We start from the raw sequence: 23588 nt of genomic DNA on the forward strand, positions 1-23588 counted from the left end.
TGCCGGCTCCTTCATGGATTTTGGCAGCAGCTGTGAATTGTGGTGGTGGATCGTTAAGTTTCGGGCTGTCTGCTCTCTAGGTAATCAGGTTATGATTGAGATAAGTTTGGTAATTAGCTTTTCATTACATTTTGTATCATCTAGTCTAGAAGTTTTCCTTCTGAAGCCAATCCCAAGCTTTTTTCCTTACCAGATGCCTCGATGCAGACACCTTGATGTACAGCCGGCAGCGATGTCGGCTGTCACTTATTATTACCCGGAGATCTCACCCAATATGTTCACTCTTTCACACCTAATTAGCTTCGTCTATGAATGACTCTCTGGTGGGAAAGGGCGGACTTGGTGTTGGAGAGAATCCCTGGAGTGGGACTGACGGAGTAATGTATCGGAGGTTCATCATCGCAGACTGATTTATCTACAGAGAATGATTTAGAAGACACCAATAAGGCAATTATTGAATTCCGAAAAGAACTTTCCTTGTGGTTCCCGAATGTATTCCAAGTACACAAAAATACAACGTATGTTAGGCTGTGTGCCCACGTAGCATTTTTCAAGCGTATATGCTGCGGAATTTCCGCAGCGTAAACGCTTGAAAAACGCATGTATATCCGCACCCCATGGTCCCCAATGGGATTCCGCAAGTTCTATGCACATGCTGCGGATTTTTCCGCAGCGTTTATGCCGCGTTCAAAAATCCGCAGCATGTCATTTAATTTTGCGTTTCCGCAAGCGGAATTGCCTTTGTCCAATGCATAAAAAACGCAAGGCAATTCCGCATGTGGAAAACGCGTGATAAACGCGCGAAAAATGCGCGATAAACGCGTGCGGAATTCCGCATGCGTTTTTCCGGGAGAGGACTTGCATTTATACAGCAGAAATTTTCTGCTTCATAAATGCAACGTGGGCACATAGCCTTATAGACTGAGTTATGGATCAGAGAACTCAAAATTCTACATCACTGAAGCTTGTTCTGTGTCTAGATGAATGAATTAGCGAGTAGCTTACAGTTTCTGGAAGAGCAAACTATTACTGTGTCCGTTTTTCAGCATAGAGATGCTAAAATACGGAGGGGGAGATAATTGCAGCCGGTACGTCTCCACGCCATACCAGGGACATCACATGGCAATGGAAATGCCTATAATTATCTCCAACACCGTCCTCGAATATACAGTATCTGATCGGGGGACATAGTCACTACTGTGGGTTCAAGCGCCAGAATTTTGGGTCTTGAGAAACCAGAAACCACAGAAATGTGATATAAACCCGAATTATGGATATATCATAGTCGTGTTTGATGTGTCCAGGAAGGTGAAATTACTCCACTAGGAGGTTCCTGTGTGAAATTTGACTTAAATTATACTCATGTCCTTGCACCCATGTTCCGGGAGAGAAATAGATGATCGATCGATAGATAGATAGATAGATAGATAGATAGATAAGACGATAGATAATAGATAGATGATAGATAGATAATAGATAGATGATAGATAATAGATAGATAATAGATGATAGATAGATAATAGATAGATAAATAATAGATAGTTAGATGATAGATAGATGATAGATAGATAGATGATAGATAGATGATAGATAGATAGATGATAGATAGATGATAGATAGATGATAGATAGATAGATAATAGATAGATGATAGATAGATAATAGATAGATAATAGATAGATAATAGATAGATAAATAATAGATAGTTAGATGATAGATAGATAATAGATAGATGATAGATAATAGATAGATAATAGATAGATAATAGATGATAGATAATAGATAGATAATAGATACATGGATAGATTATAGATAGATAGATAATAGATAGATGATAGATAATAGATAGATAGATAGATAATAGATAGATAGATAATAGATAGTTAGATGATAGATAGATGATAGATAATAGATAGATGATAGATAATAGATAGATAATAGATAGATAAATAATAGATAGTTAGATGATAGATAGATGATAGATAGATGATAGATAGATAGATGATAGATAGATGATAGATAGATAGATAATAGATAGATAATAGATACATGGATAGATTATAGATAGATAATAGATAGATGATAGATAATAGATAGATAGATAATAGATAGATGATAGATAGATAATAGATAGATAATAGATAGATAATAGATAGATAAATAATAGATAGATAATAGATAGATGATAGATAATAGATAATAGATAGATAATAGATAGATAATAGATGATAGATAATAGATAGATGATAGATAATAGATAGATAATAGATAGATAATAGATAGATAGATGATAGATAATAGATAGATAATAGATACATGGATAGATAATAGATAGATAGATAATAGATAGATGATAGATAATAGATAGATAGATAGATAATAGATAGATAGATAATAGATAGATGTGTTGGTAATACAATTCATGACTATAAATTCTTCCGTATCATTTTCCGGGCAGTGATCGGAGGCCTATGTGATGTGAATGGATCTGCTCACTAGCGCCCCCCTCCTCTGTTATTCGCACACAGACAGCAGCTTCCAGTTTAATTGTTTTCATATTTGGATACAATGTAACAAGGTCTTATTTGGGGTTGTCATATAACTGGTCCTATACAACCAATACTCATGTCATTAGATCTAAGTGGAACTAAACCCAAATCACAGGTTGGTCCAGGGGTCAGACTGCCCTTTCCTCGTTTTTGGCGGCTGTATTATTAAGCAGGTTTTTGCAGGTACTCACCAGGGTGTTGAAGTTGTCGTGTTGGTATAGGTGCTTGTTGCAGGTGACGCAGTCATTCTGGCAGTCGCAGAGCACGTGGGAAAGTAACGACAGCAGCATTATACTCCACAAGAGAGCCTTCATTGTGTTGGTGCGGAGGAGCTGGAAGAGGAAGCCATGTTTAGTCATTGGTTATATGGCAGATGTAACATAAGCCCCCTGTATATAGTCACATGCCGGGGTAGGCTCAGACTAGCAAAGATTCCTAATGTGTGGACCCCATGTCCTCCATCATGTGACACCTCCCCATTGTCATGCTCATGTTTGACCCAGTTTCTCTAGGGCATCTCAATCCACCATAGGAATGAGCACCAGTCCTGTCTTGTTAAAGTGGTGTCTTTAGTCAGTACAGATTTTCCCATTACTGGGATAGTCTGACAATTACTGACATTGGTGCTCATAAAGTTCTATGGACAACTGTAACTACAGGAGGACTTGTAGCAGAATGTCTGTGTTCCTCTAGCCCCTCCTCCTCGGTCTGTGTGTTCCTCTAGCATCTCCTCCTCTGTGTTCCTCTAGCACCTCCTCCTCTGTGTTCCTCTAGCTCCTCCTCCTCTATCTGTGTGTTCCTCTAGCCCCTCCTCCTCTGTCTGTATGTCCCTCTAGCCCCTCCTCCTCCATCTGTGTTCCTCTAGCACCTCCTCTGTGTTCCTCTAGCCCCTCCTCCTCCGTCTGTGTTCCTCTAGCACCTCCTCTGTGTTCCTCTAGCCCCTCCTCCTGTCTGTGTATTCCTCTAGCCCCTCCTCCTCCGTCTGTGTTCCTCTAGCACCTCCTCTGTGTTCCTCTAGCCCCTCCTCCTGTCTGTGGGTTCCTCTAGCCCCCCCCTCCTCTGTCTGTGTGTTCCTCTAGCCCCCCCTCCTGTCTGTGTTCCTCTAGCCCCTCCTCCTCTGTCTGTGAGTTCCTCTAGCCCCTCCTCCTCTGTCTGTGTGTTCCTCTAGCCCCTCCTCTGTCTGTGGTTTCCTCTAGCCCCTCCTCCTCTGTCTGTGTGTTCCTCTAGCCCCTCCTCCAGTCTGTGTGTTCTCTAGCCCCTCCTCCTCTGTCTATGTGTTCCTCTAGCCCCTCCTCCTCTGTCTGTGAGTTCCTCTAGCCCCTCCTTCTCTGTCTGTGTGTTCCTCTAGCCCCCCCTCCTCTGTCTGTGAGTTCCTCTAGCCCCTCCTCCTCTGTGGGTTCCTCTAGCCCCCCCCCTCCTCTGTCTGTGTGTTCCTCTAGCCCCCCCTCCTCCTGTCTGTGTGTTCCTCTAGCCCCTCCTCCTCTGTCTATGTGTTCCTCTAGCCCCTCCTCCTCTGTCTGTGTGTTCCTCTAGCCCCCCCTCCTCCTGTCTGTGTGTTCCTCTAGCCCCTCCTCCTCTGTCTGTGGGTTCCTCTAACCCCTTCTCCTCTGTCTGTGTGTTCCTCTAGCCCCTCCTCCTGTGTCTGTGTGTTCCTCTAGCCCCTCCTCCTCTGTCTGTGTGTTCCTCTAGCCCCTCCTCCTCTGTCTGTGTGTTCCTCTAGCCCCTCCTCCTCTGTCTGTGTGTTCCTCTAGCCCCTTCTCCTCTGTCTGTGTGTTCCTCTAGCCCCTCCTCCTCTGTGTTCCTCTAGCCCCTTCTCCTCTGTCTGTGTGTTCCTCTAGCCCCTCCTCCTCTGTCTGTGTGTTCCTCTAGCCCCTCCTCCTCTGTCTGTGTGTTCCTCTAGCCCCTCCTCCTCTATCTGTGTGTTCCTCTAGCCCCCCCTCCTCTGTCTGTGTGTTCCTCTAGCCCCTTCTCCTCTGTCTGTGTGTTCCTCTAGCCCCTCCTCCTCTGTCTGTGTGTTCCTCTAGCCCCTCCTCCTCTGTCTGTGTGTTCCTCTAGCCCCCCCTCCTCTGTCTGTGGGTTCCTCTAGCCCCCCCTCCTCCTGTCTGTGTGTTCCTATAGCCCCCCCTCCTCCTCTATCTGTGGGTTCCTCTAGCCCCTTCTCCTCTGTCTATGTGTTCCTCTAGCCCCTCCTCCTCTGTCTATGTGTTCCTCTAGCCCCTCCTCCTCTGTCTGTGAGTTCCTCTAGCCCCTCCTTCTCTGTCTGTGTGTTCCTCTAGCCCCCCTCCTCTGTCTGTGAGTTCCTCTAGCCCCCCCTCCTCTGTGGGTTCCTCTAGCCCCCCCCTCCTCTGTCTGTGGGTTCCTCTATCCCCCCCCCTCCTCTGTCTGTGTGTTCCTCTAGCCCCCCCTCCTCCTGTCTGTGTGTTCCTCTAGCCCCTCCTCCTCTGTCTATGTGTTCCTCTAGCCCCTTCTCCTCTGTCTATGTGTTCCTCTAGCCCCTCCTCCTCTGTCTATGTGTTCCTCTAGCCCCTCCTCCTCTGTCTGTGAGTTCCTCTAGCCCCTCCTTCTCTGTCTGTGTGTTCCTCTAGCCCCCCTCCTCTGTCTGTGAGTTCCTCTAGCCCCCCCTCCCCTGTGGGTTCCTCTAGCCCCCCCCTCCTCTGTCTGTGGGTTCCTCTAGCCCCCCCCTCCTCTGTCTGTGTGTTCCTCTAGCCCCCCCTCCTCCTGTCTGTGTGTTCCTCTAGCCCCTCCTCCTCTGTCTATGTGTTCCTCTAGCCCCTCCTCCTCTGTCTGTGTGTTCCTCTAGCCCCCCCTCCTCCTGTCTGTGTGTTCCTCTAGCCCCTCCTCCTCTGTCTGTGGGTTCCTCTAGCCCCTTCTCCTCTGTCTGTGTGTTCCTCTAGCCCCTCCTCCTCTGTCTGTGTGTTCCTCTAGCCCCCCCTCCTCTGTCTGTGGGTTCCTCTAGCCCCTTCTCCTCTGTCTGTGTGTTCCTCTAGCCCCTCCTCCTCTGTCTGTGTGTTCCTCTAGCCCCTTCTCCTCTGTCTGTGTGTTCCTCTAGCCCCTTCTCCTCTGTCTGTGTGTTCCTCTAGCCCCCCCTCCTCTGTCTGTGTGTTCCTCTAGCCCCTCCTCCTCTATCTGTGGGTTCCTCTAGCCACTTCTCCTCTGTCTGTGTGTTCCTCTAGCCCCTCCTCCTCTGTCTGTGGGTTCCTCTAGCCCCTTCTCCTCTGTCTATGTGTTCCTCTAGCCCCTCCTCCTCTGTCTGTGTGTTCCTCTAGCCCCCCCTCCTCTGTCTGTGTGTTCCTCTAGCCCCTTCTCCTCTGTCTGTGGGTTCCTCTAGCCCCCCTCCTCTGTCTGTGTGTTCCTCTAGCCCCTCCTCCTCTGTCTGTGTGTTCCTCTAGCCCCTCCTCCTCTGTCTGTGTGTTCCTCTAGCCCCCCCTCCTCTGTATGTGTGTTCCTCTAGCCCCTCCTCCTCTGTCTGTGGGTTCCTCTAGCCCCTTCTCCTCTGTCTGTGGGTTCCTCTAGCCCCCCCTCCTCTGTCTGTGGGTTCCTCTAGCCCCCCCTCCTCTGTCTGTGGGTTCCTCTAGCCCCCCTCCTCTGTCTGTGGGTTCCTCTAGCCCCCCCTCCTCTGTTTGTGGGTTCCTCTAGCATCTCCTCCTCTGTTTGTGTGTTCCTCTAGCCCCTTCTCCTCTGTCTGTGGGTTCCTCTAGCCCCCCCTCCTCTGTCTGTGGGTTCCTCTAGCCCCCCCTCCTCTGTCTGTGTGTTCCTCTAGCCCCTTCTCCTCTGTCTGTGGGTTCCTCTAGCCCCCCCTCCTCTGTCTGTGGGTTCCTCTAGCCCCTCCTCCTCTGTCTGTGTGTTCCTCTAGCCCCCCCTCCTCTGTCTGTGTGTTCCTCTAGCCCCCCCTCCTCTGTCTGTGGGTTCCTCTAGCCCCTTCTCCTCTGTCTGTGTGTTCCTCTAGCCCCCCCTCCTCTGTCTGTGTGTTCCTCTAGCCCCCCCTCCTCTGTCTGTGGGTTCCTCTAGCCCCTCCTCCTCTGTCTGTGTGTTCCTCTAGCCCCCCTCCTCTGTCTGTGTGTTCCTCTAGCCCCCCCTCCTCTGTCTGTGTGTTCCTCTAGCCCCCCTCCTCCTGTCTGTGTGTTCCTCTAGCCCCTCCTCCTCTGTCTGTGGGTTCCTCTAGCCCCCCCTCCTCCTGTCTGTGGGTTCCTCTAGCCCCCCCTCCTCCTGTCTGTGTGTTCCTCTAGCCCCCCTCCTCTGTCTGTGGGTTCCTCTAGCCCCCCCTCCTCTGTCTGTGTGTTCCTCTAGCCCCCCCTCCTCTGTCTGTGTGTTCCTCTAGCCCCCCCTCCTCTGTCTGTGTGTTCCTCTAGCCCCCCCTCCTCTGTCTGTGTGTTCCTCTAGCCCCCCCTCCTCTGTCTGTGGGTTCCTCTAGCCCCCCCTCCTCTGTCTGTGTGTTCCTCTAGCCCCCCCTCCTCTGTCTGTGGGTTCCTCTAGCCCCCCCTCCTCTGTCTGTGTGTTCCTCTAGCCCCTTCTCCTCTGTCTGTGGGTTCCTCTAGCCCCCCCTCCTCTGTCTGTGGGTTCCTCTAGCCCCCCCTCCTCTGTCTGTGTGTTCCTCTAGCCCCCCCTCCTCTGTCTGTGTGTTCCTCTAGCCCCCCCTCCTCTGTCTGTGGGTTCCTCTAGCCCCCCCTCCTCTGTCTGTGTGTTCCTCTAGCCCCTTCTCCTCTGTCTGTGGGTTCCTCTAGCCCCCCTCCTCTGTCTGTGGGTTCCTCTAGCCCCCCCTCCTCTGTCTGTGTGTTCCTCTAGCCCCTTCTCCTCTGTCTGTGGGTTCCTCTAGCCCCTCCTCCTCTGTCTGTGGGTTCCTCTAGCCCCCCCTCCTCTGTCTGTGGGTTCCTCTAGCCCCCCCTCCTCCTGTCTGTGTGTTCCTCTAGCCCCCCCTCCTCCTGTCTGTGTGTTCCTCTAGCCCCTCCTCCTCTATCTGTGGGTTCCTCTAGCCCCTTCTCCTCTGTCTGTGTGTTCCTCTAGCCCCCCCTCCTCCTGTCTGTGTGTTCCTCTAGCCCCCCCTCCTCTGTCTGTGGGTTCCTCTAGCCCCCCCTCCTCTGTCTGTGTTTTCCTCTAGCCCCTTCTCCTCTGTCTGTGGGTTCCTCTAGCCCCCCCTCCTCTGTCTGTGTGTTCCTCTAGCCCCCCCTCCTCTGTCTGTGGGTTCCTCTAGCCCCTTCTCCTCTGTCTGTGGGTTCCTCTAGCCCCCCCTCCTCTGTCTGTGTGTTCCTCTAGCCCCCCCTCCTCTGTCTGTGGGTTCCTCTAGCCCCTTCTCCTCTGTCTGTGGGTTCCTCTAGCCCCCCCTCCTCTGTCTGTGTGTTCCTCTAGCCCTTTCTCCTCTGTCTGTGGGTTCCTCTAGCCCCCCCTTCTCTGTCTGTGTGTTCCTCTAGCCCCCCTCCTCCTGTCTGTGTGTTCCTCTAGCCCCCCCTCCTCTGTCTGTGGGTTCCTCTAGCCCCCCCTCCTCTGTCTGTGTGTTCCTCTAGCCCCCCCCTCCTCTGTCTGTGGGTTCCTCTAGCCCCCCCTCCTCTGTCTGTGGGTTCCTCTAGCCCCTCCTCCTCTGTCTGTGTGTTCCTCTAGCCCCTCCTCCTCTGTCTGTGTGTTCCTCTAGCCCCCCCTCCTCTGTCTGTGTGTTCCTCTAGCCCCTCCTCCTCTGTCTGTGGGTTCCTCTAGCCCCTTCTCCTCTGTCTGTGGGTTCCTCTAGCCCCCCCTCCTCTGTCTGTGGGTTCCTCTAGCCCCCCCTCCTCTGTCTGTGGGTTCCTCTAGCCCCCCTCCTCTGTCTGTGGGTTCCTCTAGCCCCCCCTCCTCTGTTTGTGGGTTCCTCTAGCATCTCCTCCTCTGTTTGTGTGTTCCTCTAGCCCCTTCTCCTCTGTCTGTGGGTTCCTCTAGCCCCCCCTCCTCTGTCTGTGGGTTCCTCTAGCCCCCCCTCCTCTGTCTGTGTGTTCCTCTAGCCCCTTCTCCTCTGTCTGTGGGTTCCTCTAGCCCCCCCTCCTCTGTCTGTGGGTTCCTCTAGCCCCTCCTCCTCTGTCTGTGTGTTCCTCTAGCCCCTCCTCCTCTGTCTGTGTGTTCCTCTAGCCCCCCCTCCTCTGTCTGTGGGTTCCTCTAGCCCCTTCTCCTCTGTCTGTGTGTTCCTCTAGCCCCTCCTCCTCTGTCTGTGTGTTCCTCTAGCCCCCCTCCTCTGTCTGTGTGTTCCTCTAGCCCCCCCTCCTCTGTCTGTGTGTTCCTCTAGCCCCCCTCCTCCTGTCTGTGTGTTCCTCTAGCCCCTCCTCCTCTGTCTGTGGGTTCCTCTAGCCCCCCCTCCTCCTGTCTGTGGGTTCCTCTAGCCCCCCCTCCTCCTGTCTGTGTGTTCCTCTAGCCCCCCTCCTCTGTCTGTGGGTTCCTCTAGCCCCCCCTCCTCTGTCTGTGTGTTCCTCTAGCCCCCCCTCCTCTGTCTGTGTGTTCCTCTAGCCCCCCCTCCTCTGTCTGTGTGTTCCTCTAGCCCCCCCTCCTCTGTCTGTGTGTTCCTCTAGCCCCCCCTCCTCTGTCTGTGGGTTCCTCTAGCCCCCCCTCCTCTGTCTGTGTGTTCCTCTAGCCCCCCCTCCTCTGTCTGTGGGTTCCTCTAGCCCCCCCTCCTCTGTCTGTGTGTTCCTCTAGCCCCTTCTCCTCTGTCTGTGGGTTCCTCTAGCCCCCCCTCCTCTGTCTGTGGGTTCCTCTAGCCCCCCCTCCTCTGTCTGTGTGTTCCTCTAGCCCCCCCTCCTCTGTCTGTGTGTTCCTCTAGCCCCCCCTCCTCTGTCTGTGGGTTCCTCTAGCCCCCCCTCCTCTGTCTGTGTGTTCCTCTAGCCCCTTCTCCTCTGTCTGTGGGTTCCTCTAGCCCCCCTCCTCTGTCTGTGGGTTCCTCTAGCCCCCCCTCCTCTGTCTGTGTGTTCCTCTAGCCCCTTCTCCTCTGTCTGTGGGTTCCTCTAGCCCCTCCTCCTCTGTCTGTGGGTTCCTCTAGCCCCCCCTCCTCTGTCTGTGGGTTCCTCTAGCCCCCCCTCCTCCTGTCTGTGTGTTCCTTTAGCCCCCCCTCCTCCTGTCTGTGTGTTCCTCTAGCCCCTCCTCCTCTATCTGTGGGTTCCTCTAGCCCCTTCTCCTCTGTCTGTGTGTTCCTCTAGCCCCCCCTCCTCCTGTCTGTGTGTTCCTCTAGCCCCCCCTCCTCTGTCTGTGGGTTCCTCTAGCCCCCCCTCCTCTGTCTGTGTTTTCCTCTAGCCCCTTCTCCTCTGTCTGTGGGTTCCTCTAGCCCCCCCTCCTCTGTCTGTGTGTTCCTCTAGCCCCCCCTCCTCTGTCTGTGGGTTCCTCTAGCCCCTTCTCCTCTGTCTGTGGGTTCCTCTAGCCCCCCCTCCTCTGTCTGTGTGTTCCTCTAGCCCCCCCTCCTCTGTCTGTGGGTTCCTCTAGCCCCTTCTCCTCTGTCTGTGGGTTCCTCTAGCCCCCCCTCCTCTGTCTGTGTGTTCCTCTAGCCCTTTCTCCTCTGTCTGTGGGTTCCTCTAGCCCCCCCTCCTCTGTCTGTGTGTTCCTCTAGCCCCCCTCCTCCTGTCTGTGTGTTCCTCTAGCCCCCCCTCCTCTGTCTGTGGGTTCCTCTAGCCCCCCCTCCTCTGTCTGTGTGTTCCTCTAGCCCCCCCCTCCTCTGTCTGTGGGTTCCTCTAGCCCCCCCTCCTCTGTCTGTGGGTTCCTCTAGCCCCTCCTCCTCTGTCTGTGTGTTCCTCTAGCCCCTCCTCCTCTGTCTGTGGGTTCCTCTAGCCCCCCCTCCTCTGTCTGTGGGTTCCTCTAGCCCCTTCTCCTCTGTCTGTGGGTTCCTCTAGCCCCTTCTCCTCTATCTGTGGGTTCCTCTAGCCCCTCCTCCTCTATCTGTGGGTTCCTCTAGCCCCTTCTCCTCTGTCTGTGTGTTCCTCTAGCCCCCCCCTCCTCTGTCTGTGGGTTCCTCTAGCCCCCCCTCCTCTGTCTGTGAGTTCCTGTAGCCCCCCCCTCCTCTGTCTGTGTGTTCCTCTAGCCCCTCCTCCTCTATCTGTGTGTTCCTCTAGCCCCTCCTCCTCTGTCTGTGAGTTCCTGTAGCCCCCCCTCCTCTGTCTGTGTGTTCCTCTAGCCCCTCCTCCTCTGTCTGTGTGTTCCTCTAGCCCCTCCTCCTCTGTCTGTGTGTTCCTCTAGCCCCTCCTCCTCTGTCTGTGTGTTCCTCTAGCCCCTCCTCCTCTGTCTGTGTGTTCCTCTAGCCCCTCCTCCTCTGTCTGTGTGTTCCTCTAGCACCTCCTCCTCTGTGTTCCTCTAGCCCCCCCTCCTCTGTCTGTGAGTTCCTGTAGCCCCCCCTCCTCTGTCTGTGGGTTCCTCTAGCCCCTCCTCCTCTGTCTGTGTGTTCCTCTAGCACCTCCTCCTCTGTGGGTTCCTCTAGCCCCTCCTCCTCTGTCTGTGTGTTCCTCTAGCACCTCCTCCTCTGTGGGTTCCTCTAGCCCCTCCTCCTCTGTCTGTGGGTTCCTCTAGCCCCCCCTCCTCTGTCTGTGGGTTCCTCTAGCCCCCCCTCCTCCTGTCTGTGTGTTCCTCTAGCCCCACCCTCCTCTGTCTGTGGGTTCCTCTAGCCCCCCTCCTCTGTCTGTGGGTTCCTCTAGCCCCTCCTCCTCTGTCTGTGTGTTCCTCTAGCCCCTCCTCCTCTGTCTGTGTGTTCCTCTAGCCCCCCCTCCTCCTCTGTGTGTTCCTCTAGCCCCTCCTCCTCTGTCTGTGTGTTCCTCTAGCCCCTCCTCCTCTGTCTGTGGGTTCCTCTAGCCCCCCCTCCTCTGTCTGTGTGTTCCTCTAGCCCCTCCTGTTCTGTCTGTGGGTTCCTCTAGCCCCTCCTCCTCTGTCTGTGTGTTCCTCTAGCCCCTCCTCCTCTGTCTGTGGGTTCCTCTAGCCCCCCCTCCTCTGTCTGTGTTTTCCTCTAGCCCCTCCTCCTCTGTCTGTGGGTTCCTCTAGCATCTCCTCCTCTGTGTGTTCCTCTAGCCCTTCCTCCTCTGTCTGTGTTCCTCTAGCCCCTCCTCCTCTGTCTGTGTGTTCCTCTAGCCCCTCCTCCTCTGTCTGTGGGTTCCTCTAGCCCCCCCTCCTCTGTCTGTGGGTTCCTCTAGCCCCTTCTCCTCTGTCTGTGTGTTCCTCTAGCCCCTCCTCCTCTGTCTGTGTGTTCCTCTAGCCCCCCCTCCTCCTGTCTGTGGGTTCCTCTAGCCCCCCCTCCTCTGTCTGTGGGTTCCTCTAGCCCCTCCTCCTCTGTCTGTGTGTTCCTCTAGCACCTCCTCCTCTGTGTTCCTCTAGCCCCTCCTCCTCTGTCTGTGTGTTCCTCTAGCCCCTCCTCCTCTGTCTGTGTGTTCCTCTAGCCCCTCCTCCTCTGTCTGTGGGTTCCTCTAGCCCCTCCTCCTCTGTCTGTGTGTTCCTCTAGCCCCCCCTCCTCCTGTCTGTGTGTTCCTCTAGCCCCTCCTCCTCTGTCTGTGTGTTCCTCTAGCCCCCCCTCCTCTGTCTGTGGGTTCCTCTAGCCCCCCCTCCTCCTGTCTGTGTGTTCCTCTAGCCCCTCCTCCTCTGTCTGTGTGTTCCTCTAGCCCCCCCTCCTCCTCTGTCTGTGTGTTCCTCTAGCCCCTCCTCCTCTGTCTGTGGGTTCCTCTAGCCACCCCCTCCTCTGTCTGCGGGTTCCTCTAGCCCCCCCTCCTCTGTCTGTGTGTTCCTCTAGCCCCTCTTCCTCTGTCTGTGTGTTCCTCTAGCCCCTCCTCCTCTGTCTGTGTGTTCTTCTAGCCCCTCCTCCTCTGTCTGTGTGTTCCTCTAGCCCCCCCTCCTCTGTCTGTGTGTTCCTCTAGCCCCTCCTCCTCTGTCTGTGTGTTCCTCTAGCCCCTCCTCCTCTGTCTGTGTGTTCCTCTAGCCCCTCCTTCTCTGTCTGTGTGTTCCTCTAGCCCCTCCTCCTCTGTCTGTGTGTTCCTCTAGCCCCTCCTCCTCTGTCTGTGTGTTCCTCTAGCCCCTCCTCCTCTGTCTGTGTGTTCCTCTAGCCCCCCCTCCTCTGTCTGTGTGTTCCTCTAGCCCCTCCTCCTCTGTCTGTGTGTTCCTCTAGCCCCTCCTCCTCTGTCTGTGTGTTCCTCTAGCCCCTCCTTCTCTGTCTGTGTTCCTCTAGCCCCTCCTCCTCTGTCTGTGTGTTCCTGTAGCCCCCCCTCCTCTGTCGGTGTGTTCCTCTAGCCCCTCCTCCTCTGTCTGTGTGTTCCTCTAGCCCCTCCTCCTCTGTCTGTGTGTTCCTCTAGCCCCTCCTCCTCTGTCTGTGTTCCTCTAGCCCCTCCTCCTCTGTCTGTGTGTTCCTCTAGCCCCCCCTCCTCTGTCTGTGTGTTCCTCTAGCCCCTCCTCCTCTGTCTGTGTGTTCCTCTAGCCCCTCCTCCTCTGTCTGTGTGTTCCTCTAGCACCTCCTCCTCTTTGTTCCTCTAGCCCCCCCTCCTCTGTCTGTGTGTTCCTCTAGCCCCTTCTCCTCTGTCTGTGTGTTCCTCTAGCCCCCCCTCCTCCTGTCTGTGGGTTCCTCTAGCCCCTCCTCCTCTGTCTGTGTGTTCCTCTAGCCCCTCCTCCTCTGTCTGTGTGTTCCTGTAGCCCCCCCTCCTCTGTCTGTGGGTTCCTCTAGCCCCTCCTCCTCTGTCTGTGGGTTCCTCTAGCCCCTCCTCCTCTGTCTGTGTGTTCCTGTAGCCCCCCCTCCTCTGTCTGTGGGTTCCTCTAGCCCCCCCTCCTCTGTGAGTTCCTCTAGCCCCTCCTCCTCTGTCTGTGGGTTCCTCTAGCCCCCCCTCCTCTGTCTGTGAGTTCCTCTAGCCCCCCCTCCTCTGTCTGTGTTTTCCTCTAGCCCCTCCTCCTCTGTCTGTGGGTTCCTCTAGCATCTCCTCCTCTGTGTGTTCCTCTAGCCCCTCCTCCTCTGTCTGTGGGTTCCTCTAGCCCCCCCTCCTCCTGTCTGTGGGTTCCTCTAGCCCCTCCTCCTCTGTCTGTGGGTTCCTCTAGCCCCCCCTCCTCTGTCTGTGTGTTACTCTAGCCCCTCCTCCTCTGTCTGTGTGTTCCTCTAGCCCCTCCTCCTCTGTCTGTGGGTTCCTCTAGCCCCTCCTCCTCTGTCTGTGGGTTCCTCTAGCCCCTCCTCCTCTGTCTGTGTGTTCCTGTAGCCCCCCCTCCTCTGTCTGTGGGTTCCTCTAGCCCCCCCTCCTCTGTCTGTGAGTTCCTCTAGCCCCTCCTCCTCTGTCTGTGGGTTCCTCTAGCCCCTCCTCCTCTGTCTGTGTGTTCCTCTAGCCCCCCCTCCTCTGTCTGTGTGTTCCTCTAGCCCCTCCTCCTCTGTCTGTGTGTTCCTCTAGCCCCTCCTCCTCCGTCTGTGGGTTCCTCTAGCCCCTCCTCCTCTGTCTGTGTGTTCCTCTAGCCCCCCCTCCTCTGTCTGTGTGTTCCTCTAGCCCCTCCTCCTCTGTCTGTGTGTTCCTCTAGCCCCTCCTCCTCTGTCTGTGGGTTCCTCTAGCCCCTCCTCCTCTGTCTGTGTGTTCCTCTAGCACCTCCTCCTCTGTGTGTTCCTCTAGCCCCCCCTCCTCTGTCTGTGTGTTCCTCTAGCCCCTCCTCCTCTGTCTGTGTGTTCCTCTAGCCCCCCCTCCTCTGTCTGTGTGTTCCTCTAGCCCCTCCTCCTCCTCTGTGGGTTCCTCTAGCCCCCCCTCCTCTGTCTGTGTGTTCCTCTAGCCCCTCCTCCTCTGTCTGTGTGTTCCTCTAGCCCCCCCTCCTCTGTCTGTGTGTTCCTCTAGCCCCTCCTCCTCCTCTGTGGGTTCCTCTAGCCCACCCTCCTCTGTCTGTGTGTTCCTCTAGCCCCTCCTCCTCCTCTGTGGGTTCCTCTAGCCCCCCCTCCTCTGTCTGTGGGTTCCTCTAGCCCCTCCTCCTCTGTCTGTGTGTTCCTCTAGCCCCCCCTCCTCTGTCTGTGTGTTCCTCTAGCCCCTCCTCCTCCTCTGTGGGTTCCTCTAGCCCCCCCTCCTCCTCTGTCTGGATCTGCTTCTAGCTCCTCCCTCGTGTCTGGATCTGCTTCTAGCTCCTCCCTCGTGTATGGATCTGCTTCTAGTTAATTTTTAAAGGGGGGAGGCCCACCATTGTCCTATATGTTGTATATGCTGGACTTTCATAACAGATGACGTGACCAAAGCTTTAGGATGTATTCAGGCATAGTGAAAAGTCTGTTTCGAGCCTTTTTACAGCCCTAGACCACCAGGGATGTTTATATTAGGCCTTTCACAGCCTTAGAAGAATGTTATAATTACCCTCTTATTTGGCATTTAATTACAGGATTGTACATTAAACACTCCATTGCACTAGCTCACCAGGGACATTACTAATAACTCCTGGACTGTACTAGATGACCAAGGAGGATACCAATAACCTCTTGACTGCACTAGACCACCAGGGATGTTACCGTTAGCTTCTTCAGTACCCTACACCACTAGGAATTTGACTAAATTTCTGCTGCCCTACATGACCAAAATTGTAATTTTCATAAACCTCCAGGGTTATTAAACACTTCACTGCACTACCTCACTAGGGATGTTAGTATCCTCCATTGACTACACTAGGGATGTGACTGTAAAACATTAACTGCAATGGAACACCAAGGGTGTATCAGTCAAACTACCCAAGACCAGCAGGGATGTTACTATTAATACTCGCTGCCCTGAATGACTAGAAATGTTAACATTAACTACTTAAGGATTGTTCATTAAACATATCACTAACTGCACAAACTCACCAGGATATTATGATTAAACCCTTGACTGCACTGGACCACTAGAGAAACTACTTTTAATCCCTTTTCACTTCTAGACCACCTGGGATGTTACTGGTGACCTTATCACTACTCTAGACCACCTGGGATGTTACTGGTGACCTTATCACTACTCTAGACCACGTGGGATGTTACTGGTGACCTTATCACTACTCTAGACCACCTGGGATGTTACTGGTGACCTTATCACTACTCTAGACCACCTGGGATGTTACTGGTGACCTTATCACTACTCTAGACCACCTGGGATGTTACTGGTGACCTTATCACTACTCTAGACCACCTGGGATGTTACTGGTGACCTTATCACTACTCTAGACCACCTGGGATGATGTTACTGGTGACCTTATCACTACTCTAGACCACCTGGGATGTTACTGGTGACCTTATCACTACTCTAGACCTCCAGGGATGTTACTGGTGACCTTATCACTACTCTAGACCACCTGGGATGTTACTGGTGACCTTATCACTACTCTAGACCACCTGGGATGTTACTGGTGACCTTATCACTACTCTAGACCACCTGGGATGATGTTACTGGTGACCTTATCACTACTCTAGACCACCTGGGATGTTACTGGTGACCTTATCACTACTCTAGACCTCCAGGGATGTTACTGGTGACCTTATCACTACTCTAGACCACCTGGGATGTTACTGGTGACCTTATCACTACTCTAGACCACCTGGGATGTTACTGGTGACCTTATCACTACTCTAGACCACCTGGGATGTTACTGGTGACCTTATCACTACTCTAGACCACCTGGGATGTTACTGGTGACCTTGTTACTGGTCTAGACCACCAGGGATGTTACTTTTGACCTTGTCGCTACCATATCACCCTGAATGTTATTATTAAACCTTTCTCTAGAAGCAATAGAAGACCAGGAATGTTATCATTAACCCATTCATTCAAACACACTTCCAGTTTGATCATCATTAAGACTTTGCTGCATTAATCTGTTCCCTATCTTACCCTAGACCACCAACTTCAAACACCTTTTTACTGTCCTTGATCACCGGGGATGTTACCATAAACCACTTCACTACCCTAGATCACCAGGGATGTGGTGTTACCCCACACTGTATGGAAAAACTAGGATTATTCAGGTGTTTTATCTGCAAGATACATTGATTTATATCATATATGTTAATCATGAGATGATGTTAGTAAAGCATGCTATTTTTGCAAAGACAACCTCAGTGTGTGTGCCCTGCTACATAGATAATATACTCTATATATCAGTATATTTACATCATCCTATTCACTTCATATTAACCCCATACAGCAACCCATTCGCTCTATATTAACCCCATACAGCAACCTATTCACTATATATTAACCCCATACAGCAACCTATTCACTATATATTAACCCCATACAGCAACCTATTCACTATATATTAACCCCATACAGCAACCTATTCACTATATATTAACCCCATACAGCAACCTATTCACTATATATTAACCCCATACAGCAACCTATTCACTATATATTAACCCCATACAGCAACCTATTCACTATATATTAACCCCATACAGCAACCTATTCACTATATATTAACCCCATACAGCAACCTATTCACTATATATTAACCCCATACAGCAACCTATTCACTATATATTAACCCCATACAGCAACCTATTCATTTTATATTAACCCCATACAGCAACCTATTCACTCTATATTAACCCCATACAGCAACCTATTCACTATATATTAACCCCATACAGCAACCTATTCATTTTATATTAACCCCATACAGCAACCTATTCACTATATATTACCCCCATACAGCAACCTATTCATTTTATATTAACCCCATACAGCAACCTATTCATTTTATATTAACCCCATACAGCAACCTATTCACTATATATTAACCCCATACAGCAACCTATTCACTGTATATTAACCCCATACAGCAACCTATTCACTATATATTAACCCCATACAGCAACCTATTCACTGTATATTAACCCCATACAGCAACCTATTCACTCTATATTAACCCCATACAGCAACCTATTCACTCTATATTAACCCCATACAGCAACCTATTCACTATATATTAACCCCATACAGCAACCTATTCACTCTATATTAACCCCATACAGCAACCTATTCACTATATATTAACCCCATACAGCAACCTCTTCGCCCTACGTACTCTGCCCTTGTAACCGACAGCTGCAGAGGTATTGTAGTCACCATTATTACGGATTTGCTTGTTTATTATCTCAAAGACAATGCAGCTTATAAATGTGCAGATGGAGGGGGATTGTTGGCGCGCTGCTACTAGGACTGTACAGGTCGGGAGAACGGCCACTAAACACAACATCTTGCCTTCAAGGGGACATAAGTGATTGGTAGAAGTGGCTCATTTAGATAGAAATAACATATACAGAAGAGACATATTGCTTCTATGAATTCTAAATGAGATCATTACTGTTAATTTGCATAGACTGAAATGAGGCTGTCACTCGGGGTATCACGGCGTTAGGACGGCTTGTGATAAATGGTCGCAGCGCTGTGCGGGATATTACCGCATGGTAACTGCTAGGAAAGCCCAATGTGGAATTTAACTGCCGTCATTAAGCTTGACCTCGCTGATTCAAACTCCATATGGTGCATTAGAGCTGCATTCACAATATATTATGCTTCAGAGCAGAAATCTTCCAGCAAACCCCTGCTCATTCAGTGTTGGTTGAGGTCTGTTTCAGGGTATTTGCATTTTAGTAAATGTAATCTAACATCAGGTTCAGTACAGTAATCTGATGGAGGAAAAAATTATAGGAGCTCAACTAAGCTGGGGAGGGTCTGATAGCAAATAGTTAGGTATTTATAGTAGCAACCAGCAGAACTGTGAGTGCAGCTCTGAAGTGTAATAATACAGGATGTAACTCAGGTTCAGTACAGGATCAGTAATGTATGTACACAGTGACTGCACCAGCAGAATAGTGAGTGCAGCTCTGGAGTATAATACAGGATGTAACTCAGGATCAGTACAGGATCAGTAATGTAATGTATGTACATAGTGACTGCATTAGCAGAATAGTGAGTGCAGCTCTGGAGTATAATACAGGATGTAACTTAGGATCAGTACAGGATCAGTAATGTAATGTATGTACACAGTGACTGCACAAGCAGAATAGCGAGTGCAGCTCTGGTGTATAATACAGGAAGTAACTCAGGATCAGTACAGGATCAGTAATGTAATGTATGTACACAGTGACTGCATCAGCAGAATAGTGAGTGCAGCTCTGGAGTATAATACAGGATGTAACTCAGGATCAGTACATGAGTACAGGATCAGTAATGTAATGTATGTACACAGTAACTGCACCAGCAGAATAGTGAGTGCAGCTCTGATCAGCTGTTGCTCACTGTTGTGATTGTGGGTGTGGTGGCTGCTGATCCTGCTGTGTGCTCCTGAGCTCTGAGAACCAACACCTCTCCACCTGGCGATTTGCTCTCTCTCCTACCCAGGGAGGGAGTGGGTTTCCTGGGATGAGTGATGGAGCCAAGTCCCAGGCTTCTGCTTCCCGAACCAGGCCGGCGGGGGGCAGGAGAAACCAGCAACCGGCCTGCACATTGGAGGACTCGGGGGTGAGATGCTCCACCAGGAGTCGCAGCAATGTGGCTCCTACTCCTGCTGGGTTTGTGGAGACCCAGATAAGCCTTCCAGCATGGAGGGTGAGCCTGACAGCGTGCAAGATGACACTCTTGCCGGAGGAAAGCTGAGTGCTCACGGAAGTGAGGCCGACCTCACTGAGGAAGGTTGGGGGCTGCAGAGCCCCCGGGAGTCTGTGTCCACCTATGCCTCCTGGGTCATGAGCCACCTCCATGCAAGTAAGCTCGTCAGGAGACTTCGGGAGGAGCTCCGCTGCACAAGGACCAAAGCTGCAAGTGCCTTCAAACCGAGGAATGCTAAACTCCAGGCGGAGGTAAAGAGGCTAACAACTGAGATTAATGTGCTGGAACTAAGGAAAGCTGTCATCAGGGAGCAGAGTGGTCCATTCAAGGAAAAACTGATAAATGAAGACCGATTCAGAGAAATGGCTGATAACAAAGAGCAAAGGCAGATGGGGCTGCAGCCTGAGAACCAGGTGGATGATGTGAGTGATGATGACCAGCAAAAAGCCCCACCTGGCAGCATGCAAAGTCACCCGCAGGCCACGTGCAGCGAGCTCCCTGCAGGACAGGCGACAATGACATCTGGTCGCAGTTCTGCCGGCTCTGGAGAGGACAGTGACAGCAGCGCCAGGGAGGGGCGCTAATGGCGGAAATAAAGCTCCTGGAGTCCCCAGTGTGCCTCCAAAACTTCCATCTTGATGATGATCTACCAGAAGAGGCACCTGGGGACCACAAAAAGGCTAAGAAGACCAAGCCAAAGCTGCAGGAAGCGGTAAGATATATATATGCCCCCCTCCTTGTACCCCCTGAGTCGGCGGCAGGCTCAGCTCGCTGTGTAAGCCCCGTTGCCCAGCCCAGCCCGGGTTCTGCTGTGGATCCGGTGCAAAGGCGCGGGGAGATTACAGAGCGCGGTAGTGAGGCGCAGAGCTCCGTCTCTGCTTGTAGTAGCGGGGACGCAGCAGAAGGTGCATCAGCTGAGAGGCTGGACTGTGAGGGCGGCCCAGTGGTGGGTGTTCGGTCAGGCCACGATACTGTGGTGCGCTCATCAGTGGGAGGGGGGAGCAGCCCGGTGTCGGGGGCAGGTCTGGGAGCCTCGGCGTCTCTAAGTGTTGTTGTCGCTGATCACTTAGTTGAGGGGGGCTGTCTGGGCTGAGCGTTCCAGTCCTGCAACCAAAGTGTTATTTTGTGTTGGCGCCGCTGGTCAAGAAGATCCTGATGCTAAAGATCAGCGGCGCCTCACAACAGCTAAAGATCAGCACCACATTGCTGCAAATGCAAAACAGCGGAAATTACCAACTGATGATGTGGAGGGCACACATAAGTCCATGGGTGAGGTCGCTTCCAATTCTATGGAGGTGACTGAGTCCCCTGTGCCTGATGATGCGGAGGTCAAAATGTCATTCACCATTGTTACTGGTCCAGCAGGAATGAATGTGGTGGTGGGTGTGAATGAGGCCAATTCATTGTCTAGTGGTGTGGTTGCTGGTTTGGTGGAGGGTGAGATGGAGGTGGGTAATGGTGATGCTGTTGGGGCTGATGTAGTCACTGGTCCGGTTGCCCCCCCGGTGGTGGCAACGCCTGTCCAGAGTTATACCAGTGTCACCTGCGGGGCAAATAGGGCATCCTCCTCGTCTCCGGGCTTTGGGGACAGCATGTTGCAATGGCGCCTTCTGGAGGCTCTAAAGAAGGGGGAGAGATAACTAATGGTAGAGGGTCGAGAGGTTGATCTATCCTTCTGGATAGAGAGGCATGGCCTTGGGGCCTTCTGAGAGCAAAAAGGGGGGGATACAGTGTGGTCTCTCCCAACAGCCGGGTCAGGCAGTGTGGGTAGGAATGTGGTCCGTCTTCGGTGGAAGGGCAGTGATGCATGTCCTCCAAGGTCTAAAGTCGTATAGGCGAAGTGGCGGTCCTTTTTACCGCACCGGTAGAATGCCGACGGGTTATTGAGTTAGAAATGGGGAGGTGCCTGATTTTAGATGTCCTCATGAAGGGACAGGAGCTTCGGCTCATTAACATCTATGGTCCCCAATCTAAGTGGGACCGGAAGTGTCTCTTTATGAGGATCAAGCCCTACCTTTTTACGAGTCGGCAGGTCGTCTTTGGATGAAACTTCAACACTGTCACGACGCCCAGAGATAGAGGAGGTTCCAGACACAAGCTGACTTATGATAGCGTCGCACTTAATAGTATAGCTAGTGAGGCTCGCCTGGTGGATGTCCACATCCGGCACACCCCAAGCCACGAGGGGTTCACCTATCATAGAGGTAACTGTAGGTCCAGGATAGACAGGTTTTATTTATAGGATTAAGCCGTTTCTTCAGTAGTATCTGTTGTCGAGGTGGAGTTCTCCGATCACTGTTTGATTTTGTTTTGTCTGAATGTTACAGAGACCCTGTGGCGCCCCTGGGGGTTCAGTCACCGCAGAGGTACTGCACCTCACCCAGAGGTGTGGTGTCTCCTTCTCTCAGGTAAGGAGGGAGTGCTGCCCGGAACCCCAACACCCGCATTCAACACTACACTACTCCAGGCCGGCTGGAAGGGCATTATGCACTCCTTCTGCTGCCCTGTCCCTGGCTGGAGTGGGGGGAACCAAAGAGAGGGGGAACCAATAGTGGGTGTGGGTGGAGGATGTAGAATAGGGGAGCACCATTATAGGAGGTATATATAGGGAAGCCATCTTGGGAGGAAAGGGTTTTATTTTGAGTTCAGTCAGTGAATAGTAAGGAGAAGAGGGGAGCAGAGTCTCTTCAGGAGCTCTGCTCCGTGACTGGGGCCTAGTAAGAGAGGCCCAGGAGGGGAGCAGAGGAGAAAAACTCCGTTAACATAAGTGATCCCAGGGGTACGGAAGGAGCAGGAAGCCACCCGTACGCCCGAGTCTGCCAAGTGTCAGAGGGATCAGGCCCCAAGAAGGGAATCGGTCCCTGGACCAGCCATGTCACTCCAGGTCTCGGCTGGAAAAACCGGAGGCTTCTGCACTTCCATGGTGGAGTTGCCACAACCTCACCCTAGCTGCCGTGAAGGGCAACAAATAGGTCCGGGAACTCCACGTTACCCAGAGGGACTTCAGAGTACCCGATCGGGACTTTGTGTGGGGAAGCGCAGGGCAGGAGAGAGAAGACCCGGCGCGAGAAGGCGGTCTAGTAAGGAACATAAAGAAAGTGGGGTTCCGTCAAGCGCTCCTGATATACTTGAGAAAGTGCTGAACCCCTTGTCTGGTAGACACACTGCAATGTGGGAGGCTGACACCCGTACAGTATACCTGAGGAACTTGAACAGAACTGTGAGTAAACTCGGATGACTGCACTCCCCTGCAGTTATTTCCGCTGCGCCATCTCTCTCTTCTGCACTACAATGCCCAGCATCACCATCTGCACCTACACTGCCCCGAGGACCCGCTCCGCCTGTGGGGAGCAGAAACATCCCAGCTGCCATCCCATCACCCCCGGAGGTCTGCAGCAGCACCAGTAATTATTACCGGAAACCACAGGTGGCGTCACGAGACAAACTGTACACTAAAACCTCTTTTCAAGAGAGACCCCAGAGTACGGGCCCGGGAGCCGACTGCCGTGACATCCTAAACAAGGTAAAAGGCCTGGGTACTGAGTCCCCTATATCACCCTGGGCAAGACAACCCCCCAGATGGGAAGAGGCTTTTGGAGGCTCAATTCATTTCACTTGGAAGAAGTGGAGATAAGACAGTCCTTTGAGGATTTTTTTCAAAGCCAGGTACCCTAACTGGATCTTTATAGTAGTAAGTCAGAATGGTGGGAGATGTTCAAGAAAAGGGTGGCGAGATTCTTCCGCCAGCTCTCGAGCCTTAGGACCCTGGACAGGTATCGCCTGTATCAGTGCCTGAGGAGGAAACTCGAGCATCTTGTCTCAACTGGAGGTAGCCGCCAGGAGATCTCCAGAGTGAAAGCTTTGCTAATGAGGTGTCAGTATGATAGACACGCATCTTGGGTTTTTGAGAGGGATTATGGGAAATACTGCTCGCCCAACCCTTACAGAAACTGCAAGATGTCAGTGAATAGTAAAGTTGTTATAGGACTGGTTGACACTGCGGGTTCCCTGAAAAGATCCAGATCAGGGATCCTGAGGGTCGTCAGATCCTTCTACTCGCATCTCTTGGGGAAGAGGGATCTGGATTGGGATGAGATGTCGGCTTTTCAGGGAAGAGGAAGTTAAGTTGGCAATTGAAGGGCCTGCCCTAAAGAAATCTCCCGGTCCAGATGGCTTAACATCTGAATTCTATAAGACCTTTAAGGACCCCTTGGTTCCCCTCTTGACTGAGATATTCAATGAGTGTCTTTCCTCGGGCACTCTGCCAAAGTCAATGAGGAGGTCTGCCCTGATCATCTTGTCAAAGGGTAAGGACCCATCTTGCATTGAGAATTGGCATCCCATAGCGCTTCTCAATGCAGACAGGAAGGTTTTGGCAAAGGTGCTGTTTGATCGGCTGGTGAAATTTGCACCCTGCTCCTTTCGGGGGCCCAGCATTGCTCTGTTCCGGGCCGCAGTACGATTAGTGCTGTACTCTGTGTCCGAGAGGTGGTGAAGCAGGGTAGGGCTGGCCACTTTAAGGGTACATGCTGTCATTGGACCAGGCAAAAGCGTTC

General features: G+C 52.3%; 1 protein-coding gene across 1 annotated transcript in view; it reads right to left on the bottom strand.

The window, feature by feature from the left end:
• Positions 1 to 23588, bottom strand: part of PNOC (prepronociceptin) — a 176685-nt gene that overhangs the window by 131255 nt on the left and 21842 nt on the right. The window contains exon 2 of the mRNA XM_073672924.1: positions 2740 to 2880. Coding sequence (XP_073529025.1) covers positions 2740 to 2862 — 123 coding nt within the window. The 5' untranslated portion in view covers positions 2863 to 2880. The remainder of the gene's footprint in view (positions 1 to 2739; positions 2881 to 23588) is intronic.

This window comes from Phyllobates terribilis, unplaced genomic scaffold (genome assembly GCF_046119375.1).
Source record: "Phyllobates terribilis strain yellow unplaced genomic scaffold, ASM4611937v1 Scaffold_3__8_contigs__length_932513732, whole genome shotgun sequence".
NCBI lineage: Eukaryota > Metazoa > Chordata > Amphibia > Anura > Dendrobatidae > Phyllobates > Phyllobates terribilis.